Source organism: Oncorhynchus gorbuscha, linkage group LG14 (genome assembly GCF_021184085.1).
Source record: "Oncorhynchus gorbuscha isolate QuinsamMale2020 ecotype Even-year linkage group LG14, OgorEven_v1.0, whole genome shotgun sequence".
Lineage (NCBI taxonomy): Eukaryota > Metazoa > Chordata > Actinopteri > Salmoniformes > Salmonidae > Oncorhynchus > Oncorhynchus gorbuscha.
The window spans coordinates 8,082,901-8,093,780 of NC_060186.1; the positions used below are offsets into that span (position 1 = coordinate 8,082,901).

General features: G+C 47.2%; 1 protein-coding gene across 1 annotated transcript; it reads left to right on the forward strand.

Moving 5' to 3' along the window:
* The first annotated feature begins 5,113 nt into the window (after positions 1 to 5,113).
* Positions 5,114 to 10,880, forward strand: LOC123995866 (DEP domain-containing protein 4-like). Its single transcript, XM_046299545.1, has 9 exons — positions 5,114 to 6,501; positions 6,992 to 7,418; positions 7,529 to 7,677; positions 7,895 to 8,108; positions 8,812 to 9,097; positions 9,917 to 9,995; positions 10,307 to 10,343; positions 10,504 to 10,666; positions 10,869 to 10,880. Exons 1-9 carry the CDS (start codon positions 6,369 to 6,371, stop codon positions 10,878 to 10,880), a joined length of 1,500 nt encoding a protein of 499 aa, XP_046155501.1. The 5' UTR covers positions 5,114 to 6,368.

Consider the following 10,880-nt stretch of genomic DNA (forward strand, 5'->3'; position numbering starts at 1 on the left):
CAAAGCAGTGTGACAAAAACAACAACAGAGTTACACATAAACGTACAGTCAATAACACAAAAGAAAATAAAAATTGAAAAATCTATGTACAGTTTGTGCAAATCCAGAAGAGTAGGAAGGTAGGCAATAAATCGGGCATAGAGGTGATAGAGGAAATTATGGTTGAAATGACTAATTATGTATACATTCCAATCAGAACTGACTAGTCCAAATGCTATAATGTACTGTACATGTGAATTTTCTCTTTTGCTCCCTTTCCCAATTGTATATAATGTAGTCATGAGTTTAGTAACAATGAAGGTCTGTTTCTTAGTTCATTCAGTTGTACAAATCTCCAGGTGGTGGGAACGGGCCATCTCCAGATTGTCTAGAATGTTGATTTATACTAACTGGCCTTGACTTCGTGCTGATAACGCGAAGGCTCAAGAGCTAGAGGGCCCCTCTGCTTGTAAATAGAACGTTTGGAAAACGCTGACGTCATTTTCAGTTTATAACCTGTGGAAATGTGTATATGCGTTTAGTACTCTCTGGAATTAAACGCTCTTACCTGACTTTTAAGACTGGTCTCAATCTACTTCATGCATAATTAATGAACTTACACCTCATTAATGAATTAGAAACGAGTGCGAATTTGGTTTTGGCAACAAAATACATAGGAATCTAAAATTCCTCTATCAAGAGGTGAAAATAATTACAATGTAGCATTAATACTGGTGTGATAGATGTGCAGATGATGATGTGCAAGTAGAGATACTGGGGTGCAAAGGAGCAAGAGGTTAAGAAATAATATGGGGATGAGGTAGTCAGGTGTGCTATTTACAGATTGGCTTTGTACAGGTACAGTGATCGGTAAGCTGCTCAGACAGCTGATGCTCAAAGTTAGAGAGGGAGATATAAGACTCCAGCTTCAGAGATTTTTACAATTCGTTCCAGTCATTGGCAGCAGAGAGGCAGAGAGGAGGCAGAAAAGGATGTTTGAGGAGAGCAACATAACTTCCAACGCTAGCAGCAGTTCAAAGGTAGAGCGTGCCGAGGAAGGGCAAGATCATTTGAGGGGAGCATGGAGGTGAGGAGGTGCATATAGTGATTCTGAAGTTTAGGGAGGAAGGGGAAGTTGGGGCAATGAGTTGACGGCTGTGATAAAAGAGTTGATTGGGGAAGTTGTCCATGCTAAAGTGTTAGGAGACGGGAGCTTGTTGGTGTTCTGTAAGGACATGGCACAGAGGGGGAAAGTATAAGGTGGTGTCAAGCAGCTGGACTCATCAAGCAGGGAAACAGTGGATTAAATGGGTGATACCAGGAGTGGGGGGTGATGGCCGAGGGGCATTTATCATGGCAGAGGTGAAAAGGGCAGTAGATAAGGCTGGGTTAACTTCACCTGGGAAAGATGAGGTGTGCTTCGAAGCAGAGGTCAGGAAGGCTCAGGTGAACAAGGAGGCAGTTGTAGCTGTCTTTGTTTGATGTGGAGAAAGCGTATGATATGATTTGGAAGGAGGGGTTGCTAATCAAGCTTGGTATTATGGGGGTAGGAGGAAGAATGTACAACTGGATAGAAGATTTCCTGTTCCTGGTGAGGGTGGGTTAGTCGATCCGGCAGCTACCTGGTGGATAACGGTACACCACAGGGGAGCGTGATTAGTCCTCTGTTGTTCTCAATCATGAGCAATTATGTTTACTCTCAGGTAAGGATAGATATTGGGAGGTCGTTATTTGCAGAGGATCGGGCCTTATGGAAGAAATGTGCCATACAGTCAGGAAGGTACAGGAAGCAATTGATGAGGTAGAGCGATGGCATTAATGTGGGGATTCAGGTTCTCTGTAGAGAACTCTGTGTTCTTTACCAGGAGCAAGGTGGGAGATGAGGTATGCTTGAGGTTATATGGGAGAAACTTGGAGAGAGTGGGGGCCTTCAGGATCCTTCGGGGATACTTTGACTGACCTGGGCAGAACACGTTGAGAGAGTGGTGGGAAAGTGTAAGAAGGTGCTAAATGTGATGCGCTGTCTGACGGGGAAGGAATGGGGGGGCTGGGCGTTCCTCATTGAAGACCATGCATGTTGCATTGATCCGGTCTCACGGGGAAGGAGTGGGGGGATGGGCGTTCCTCATTGAAGACCATGTATGTTGCATTGATCCGGTCTCACGGGGAAGGAGTGGGGGGATGGGCGTTCCTCATTGAAGACCATGCATGTTGCATTGATCCGGTCTCACGGGGAAGGAGTGGGGGGGATGGGCGTTCCTCATTGAAGACCATGCATGTTGCATTGATCCGGTCTCACGGGGAAGGAGTGGGGGGGATGGGCATTCCTCATTGAAGACCATGCATGTTGCATTGATCCGGTCTCACGGGGAAGGAGTGGGGGGATGGGCGTTCCTCATTGAAGACCATGCATGTTGCATTGATCCGGTCTCACGGGGAAGGAGTGGGGGGATGGGCGTTCCTCATTGAAGACCATGCATGTTGCATTGATCCGGTCTCACGGGGAAGGAGTGGGGGGATGGGCGTTCCTCATTGAAGACCATGCATGTTGCATTGATCCGGTCTCACGGGGAAGGAGTGGGGGGATGGGCGTTCCTCATTGAAGACCATGCATGTTGCATTGATCCGGTCTCACGGGAAGGAGTGGGAGGGATGGGCGTTCCTCATTGAAGACCATGCATGTTGCATTGATCCGGTCTCACGGGGAAGGAGTGGGGGGATGGGCGTTCCTCATTGAAGACCATGTATGTTGCATTGATCCGGTCTCACGGGGAAGGAGTGGGGGATGGGCGTTCCTCATTGAAGACCATGTATGTTGCATTGATCCGGTCTCACGGGGAAGGAGTGGGGGGGATGGGCGTTCCTCATTGAAGACCATGCATGTTGCATTGATCCGGTCTCACGGGGAAGGAGTGGGGGGATGGGCGTTCCTCATTGAAGACCATGCATGTTGCATTGATCCGGTCTCACGGGGAAGTAGTGGGGGGATGGGCGTTCCTCATTGAAGACCATGTATGTTGCATTGATCCGGTCTCACGGGGAAGGAGTGGGGGGGATGGGCGTTCCTCATTGAAGACCATGTATGTTGCATTGATCTGGTCTCACGGGGAAGGAGTGGGGGGATGGGCGTTCCTCACTGAGGACCATGCATGTTGCATTGATCCGATCTGTAATAGACTATGGCAGTGTAGTGTATGGTTCAGCAGGCCGGACCTCATTGCAAAGGCTATATCGTACAGGGGCAAGGACTCAGAATATGTAGTGGGGTGTTTCGGACCACCTGTGAACTACAGGTGGAGCTGGGGGGATATGCCATTGCAGATTAGGAGACAGCAGCTGGCAATTAATTATTGGATCAACCTACAGGGACATGGGGTGTCTCATCCTGCGAAAGGGATTTTACAGGCATGCTGGGAACATGAGCGAAGACAGAACACGATCTGGGTGGGTGGGCAATACCCAGGTGAAGGAGATGGGACTGTATGGAAGGGAGTTTAGTCCAACGGTAGCTATTCCTGTGAATCCACCATGGCTACTCCCACCCCCAGTAGTTGATCTAGAAGTGTTGGAGAGACTACAGAAAGACATGATTTTTTAAGAGACGCCTGGATACTGTGTATCAGGATTTTGTAGCCACTTACACAGATGGTTCAAAAGATCCAAGGACAAGACGTACTGGGTCAGCATTTGTAGTGCAGGAAAATTATACAGATAATATTTACTTGGGTCCCAGCCCATGTGGGCGTGGAGGGCAACGAGACAGTTGGCTAAACAAGCACTTAGTAGTGGGGATGTTGAGGTTGTAGTTCAAATGAGCAAGGCAGAGGCAAAAAGCCTGATATGGACCGTGATGGTGCAGAGATGGCAGGAGCAGTGGAATAGAGATACTAAGGGCAGGCAATTATTTAAAGTTCAAAGGAGTTGGGGAGGCCGGCAGGAAAGGATCAAAGAGAGGAGGCTATTTTTACAAGATTAAGGGTGGGACACAGACAGTAGATTAAGGGCGGGACACAGACAGTAGATTAAGGGCGGGACACAGCCAGTAGATTAAGGGCGGGACACAGCCAGTAGATTAAGGGCGGGACACAGCCAGTAGATTAAGGGCGGGACACAGACAGTAGATTAAGGGCGGGACACAGCCAGTAGATTAAGGGCGGGACACAGCCAGTAGATTAAGGGCGGGACACAGCCAGTAGATTAAGGGCGGGACACAGCCAGTAGATTAAGGGCGGGACACAGCCAGTAGATTAAGGGCGGGACACAGCCAGTAGATTAAGGGCGGGACACAGCCAGTAGATTAAGGGCGGGACACAGCCAGTAGATTAAGGGCGGGACACAGCCAGTAGATTAAGGGCGGGACACAGCCAGTAGATTAAGGGCGGGACACAGCCAGTAGATTAAGGGCGGGACACAGCCAGTAGATTAAGGGTGGGACACAGCCAGTAGATTAAGGACGGGACACAGCCAGTAGATTAAGGGCGGGACACAGCCAGTAGATTAAGGGCGGGACACAGCCAGTAGATTAAGGGTGGGACACAGCCAGTAGATTAAGGGTGGGACACAGCCAGTTGAAAAATACCTTAAATGTGATGGGAAAGCATCCATCAGGAAAGTGTGATTATTGCCAGGAATTATTATTATGTGATTATTGCCAGCATGTATTGCTACACAGTGGGCAATATCAAAGGGAAAGAGAGCTCTAGTATGAGGGAGAAGGGGATACAGGAAATTAGTTTTTAAAGAGTATACTGAGTAGAACGTCATTATATATAAACTCAAATATTTAATATTTCTTTAAGAGCAACGAGGCTGCCAGGTAGGATTTAGTTTCTCCCAGTCTCTGGCCCACACTCCAGTACAGTAGGTGTCAGTAATGCACCATAACATTGGATGCCAACTGCCAATAAACCCCAATGAAGAAGTGAAATGGTAGATAACTATGCATGGCAATGAACTAGTGCACTTTTTCCAAATCACACTGTATAGCATTTTAGATTATAATATTAAAATGTAATAGACCAGGCTAAGGCTGCACCATTACATGCCCAAGTTCTCAAACTTACCTTGGTATCCACAATGCCAGGAGAAGATAAAGTAATGTATCACACTGTCCCCGTATACCATCCAGGTGTAGAGATCAGTGAGTGACTGAGTGAAATGACTTATCCCTAATACGTACCTTTCAGAGAGGGGACCGGATCAGGTGAAAGACATGGCTGCATTTGATGTTGTCTCATCACCTGGGGTGTGTTCAGTTCGCCTCAACGGTTGCTACGTTGTATGATGGTTTGTACTGCATGACAAGTTTTCCCAAAATGGTGCGCACCGTTCTTTAACAACCTTTGAAGCTACGTTTGGTGGTTGTGACGAGGTGTGGCCTGATCAATACGGGTCTGAAATGGAAGTGAATAAGGGAGAATTATCGAAGGTGGCATGTGCAGTGAAGTTCATATGTGGTTTCAGGGTGGGTGAAAACAAAGTTGGGTGCAGTGGAATCGGTGAAGGTAACCTGAAGTGGTCTTGTGATAATTGTTTGTGTTTCTGCCGGTCAGAGGGAGCGGGCGCTTCACGCCACACTCATTGGGAAGGTAGCTGTGACTGGTTTTGCTCTCAAGAAAAGGGCACCATTGAAAGGAGTGACTACTGGGGTAGTGGTAAATGTGAAAGTGGACCAGCTGAAGGGAAAGATTCCCAGAGTTTGTGATGCTTGTCGTTTGGTGCGATGCAAACATTGTGGTGTGAATGTAAAAATAGAAGTCATGGTCTGTTCTTTTGAGTTTTGATGTTAAGTATTTGCCTGACAAAGTGATGTTAGGAAATGTCAGTTATCCCGTGCGAGCCTTTGTGCAGAATCCATTACGTTGTTACAGGTGTCAAGCTTATGAGCATCTGACAGCAGTGTGTAGGTGTGAGAAGTATGCAGAAGGACATAACACAAAGGAATGAGTTTTATTGGGGAAAGAAGTGGTATGTGTTCATTGTATGGGTGCCTATGGGGCTGGGGATCCGAAGTGTCTGGTGAGAGGCAGGTTGAGGTTACCAGGGTTAGAGTAGTGTTGAGGAAGATCGTGAGAAGATTTGCTTTTTAGCGCTCATCAATGGACCGCAGAGATGGAACTTACGTTACAGAAAATAGAAGTTGTGGTGGCAGCTGCAGAGAAGTATTTAGGTGTACGAGATTTGACGTCAGAGTTAGGGTGTGTTGAGTGGTGGTGTCCAAACCTCCCAGGCCATTGGCCTGAGGTTGGACCAGATAGGTTTGAATAGGGTGGTGGGTTTTTAATGTGTAGGGTTAGATGGCAGGGCATTTAAAAAAATGTATTTTCCACTCAAAGTATAAGGGATTTATACCCTAGTCTAGTTGGTGGCGGTAATGCAACATTTATTGGATGCCAGCCGCCGTTAAACCTCAACAAAGAAGAAGCTACGTCACATCCTTTTTCACCATGGCGGCTGATTTAACTCCGAGGTTTAGACGATTGAACAGTCAAACACGGAGCCTTCGTGAAAATGTTCAACCAGGTGAGAAATTGACATAAACATCCTTTGGTTATAAACCGTAACATGCTTTCAACTTTTTGTTTTCATATCCAAAAATACAGCCAGCGTACAAAGCTGTGTTGGCTCATCTTGCTAGCCTAGCTAGTTAACGTCGTTAGTTAAACTGCTAACTAGGCCATTATAAACACATTACATTCTAATTTAGTTAGCTACATGTCATGTTTTTATGGCCACACCCCTTATCTTTGACTCTGAGTAAACTTAAGTTAAACGACCATACTAGAGGTGTGTTATTAATATTGAAGTGAAGGGTAGCTAACGTTAACTAACTAGATTCAGCAATGTGACGACATCCCACAAAAATCAACAACCCCCACAAAAAAAAATCTGAACTGACAATCTGCTGTTTTGGCAGATTAGAACTCTGTCGTGGTGTTTTTATTTTGCATGCAGCCGCCATACTGTTGATGAAATATGACTGAGTCTACTACCTGAATGTGTCATCACATAGGATTCTCTGGGCCCTTCCACGCTACACAGCTGTGGCACAACATCATCCAGGCGCTGCATACACAGGTGGAGGTGCGACGGCGGCGGCGCCACCTGTGTGTGCACCCTGACTGCTTCACAGGCTCTGACGCAGTAGACGCTGTGCTCAGCTACCTGATGCAGAACGTCTTCTTCTGTGCCAGCGAGGTGTCACGTCTCAAGGCCGCCAGGCTCTGCCAGGCGCTCATGGAGGCCAAGGTGTTTGAGGCGGTGGGGACCAAGCTGTTCCGCCGGGACAAGGAGGCCACTTTCGAAGACACGGGCTGCAGCCTCTACCGTTTCCAGGACTGCAGCTCGCTGCCTGGCTCAGCCAGGAAGGCTGGGAAGAGTGGGGACACCGAGAACATGGCCCCTGAGGACTTAGTGAGGAAGAGGAAGAAAGGCTCTAGGTTTGTCTGAGTCACAAAAATGCACACACATACGTTCTTATTCTTATGGTTTCTCTCTCACATGCGGTTTTACTATACCTCACTACATCATCACTGCTCTCTCTCTGCAGACTGAGTGAGCTGAGGACCATCTCCAATCCCCTCGCGCTGGGCCCCTCAGACCGGAGGGTAGAGAGGCTGCTGAAGATCATCAACCTGCAGCCCTCCCTCCCTAAATCCATTACCAAAGCCCCCACCACCATCTTCCTTTCAAAGACAGGTGAGATGACAAAGCCTGGCTTTCTCCACCTGGCCATGTTGGAAATGACTATTGGAAAAGTGAATGTACTTTTGTTTTCTTCCTGTTTCTTTTCCCTTCTGTATCCCTCCATTCCTCTTTCCCCCTCCCTTTCTGTCTCATCCTCCCTTTGTCTCACTTATTTTTTTCTTTCCCACTCTTGCTTGTCATTCTACCCCCCTTTCTCCCTTCTCCTCAGTGGTGGAGGAGGTCTGGAAGCAGCAGACGTTGCTTCAGCTGCTGCAGACGGTGGAGCTACCTGTGCTGGACTGTATCCTGGCGACTCCGACCCGGGGGGCCCAGCCCCACCCCCAGGCTGCCGCCCTGCAGCTGCTGCAGAGCCACCACCAGGACCTGGTCATCTCCAACACCTGCCTGGACCGTGAGCTGCCCCAGACCCTCAACCTTCCCGAGTTAGTACCTAACCAGCCACCATATGATTTAATGGAAAAGATACTAGGAATTCTAAGCATTATTTTGTTGGTCAAAACCAGGGATTCGACCCGGTTTATGGAACAGAACACTGAAAAAGTCATTTTAGGAATGGAAACTGAACTGGGAATGAAAGTGATCTTGTGTTCTGGAACAGAACCATTATTTTCAAATCTTTAGAATGGGTTAATAATGTTATTTTTGTTCCAAAAATATTCTTAATATCTAGAATATAATTTGGTGTAAAGTTATAATGCTATTAATAGCCTAAACACATTCCAGTTCATGTCTTGATGTTCAGCGCTTCAACCCAAGCTTGTCTCTCTTTCTGCCCCCGCCGGTAATAGTGCAGGTGTGAGATGCGACTGAAATATCTGACCAATCAACATGTAAACAACTAGCTTACGCTTCCATAGCAAGCTTCTCTATCAATGCTAATGTGTTGAGTAAATTAATGAGCTATTTTGTAAAAAAATAAAACTGTTGATTTCACTGAATGAAAAGGAACAATCTGAACCGGTTCCAAACTTTTTCTGATCGGAAAACTGGAACGGAACACATTTTTTAAATGTTGGTTCCAACCCCTGGTCAAAACATTAACAACCTCCCATTAAATTATATTTAAGCTCTTTTGACATTAAAAGAAGGCCCTGAAGTTGGCTTCCTCTCCCTGTGACACTGTAGGCTGGACGCATGGCTGGTGGCAGCCGCTGACTGCCTGGAGCTCTTCCCTGACCAGCTGATCGTGTTGGCGGGGGAGCACCTCCTCCAGCAGGGCAGTACCACAGAGGGGGCAGAGAGGCTGGCCGGCCAGAAGAAACTGCTGTTTGACACCATGGCCAAACACTATGGAGGCCAGGAGAGGTCCCCGCTGCTCACCGGACGCTACCTGGACATCCACACGGCCATACTGGACCTGCTGGGTGAGACTGGCTGGTTGAGGAATTATGGTGGGGGGTTGTGTGATATAGTGTTTTCATCATGTTAGACCCCTGTGTCTGTACATGTCTCTTTGACATACACTCCCACCCACTCTCTCCCTATTATTCCTCTTCCTGTGTGTGTGTTCTCAGACTGGGAAGGTTTAGGGCCTTTCATTGTTGAACGGAAATAGTAGCTACTGGGAGGCTTTAAAGTCAGGATTTGGACACCTTGCCTTTTAAAGTCAGGCATCAGAAGACTTAATACTGCACCCTATTCTCAAAAGTGTAATCTGTTCTCCAAAGGCAGGGAAGATAAATACCAAAGGCAGTGGTGGGCCAGGTACTCCAAAGGCAGGGAGGGTTTTTACTCAAAGGCAGGGAGGAGGTACTCCAAAGGCAGGGAGGAGGTACTCCAAAGGCAGGGAGGAGGTACTCCAAAGGCAGGAGGATTACTCCAAAGGCAGGGAGGAGGTACTCCAAAGGCAGGGAGGAGGTACTCCAAAGGCAGGGAGGAGGTACTCCAAAGGCAGGGAGGAGGTACTCCAAAGGCAGGGATCCTCTTCCCTGGTACTCCAAAGGCAGGGAGGAGGTACTCCAAAGGCAGGGAGGAGGTACTCCAAAGGCAGGGAGGAGGTACTCCAAAGGCAGGTTTTGGACACCTTCCAAAGTCAGGCATCTGAAGACTTAATTCTCCAAAGGCAGGGAGGAATCTGTACTCCAAAGGCAGGGAGGAGGTACTCCAACAGTAGTTTCATTTTTTTGGTGTATTTCTGACATTGCCTGGTACATTAAGTGCAGCATGTATTTAATTTGTTTGTGAATAAAGTAACCTTTTATCAACCCTTCTCTATCCATAATGGAAATAGACCCCCACATCGCTGATTGATGCTGTGAGGAGAACACTGCAAATCCTGCAGCAAGGAAGAGATCCAAACAACATTGCGAGTGAGTTCAATCCAACTTGAGTACATTCAGGCCCACTTGATACATAATTTTAGGACTTGGTGATCTATAATATATGCCCTTTTGTGGTAATGCTATTATCATAACAGTACTACATAAAATAGTGAGTCGTCCCTAATATTCAGTAATGAAATAAACCACCACCAGTGTCGTGTTCACTAGGCACGAAATGAAATAAAACCAACTGAAACGGGCAGGAACTACCAATGAGAAGCTAATTTCTGTTTTCTGTGATTTGTTCCCTAATAAACACTCCCCTGTATTGACACCCTTCTCTTCATCCTATGTTGCAGTGTTTACGTTCTGCCAGCAGGTGTCGCTGCAGCAGTACTTTTATTCACTAGGCAAGTCAGTTAAGAACAAATTCTTATTTTTGCGGTGTTAACTGCCTGTTCAGGGGCAGAACGACAGATTTGTACCTTGCCAGCTCGGGATTTGGTGCAACCTTCGGTTACTAGACCAACGCTCTAACCACAGGCTACCCTGCCGCCCAGGATCAGTGCGAGGCGGCCACCCTGGAGAGCCTGAAGCAGCTGATCAGGGACATCAGCCTGAGCAAGGCCCTGTCTGTCAAGGAGAGGAGGAGGCTGGTCAAGGAGTTCCAGAAGCACCATCCCATAGTCTTTCCTCCACTTTCTAGGGGGAAAGGGAATGTAATTGGGAGACCCAATCCAAAATCAAACCACTTTGCCTTTAGTTTTGGAAGGTTTGGATTAGTTATAAGAAATTCCAGGTATAAGTGTTCAACTTATCAATCAGAGGGTAAGGTCATTCCAGGGCTATGTTCAGTTGCTAAATGTTCTTGAACATTACAGATTGAAGTGAGCCCATGTGATTCCTTATTCTACATGTCAGAGGCATGTTTGA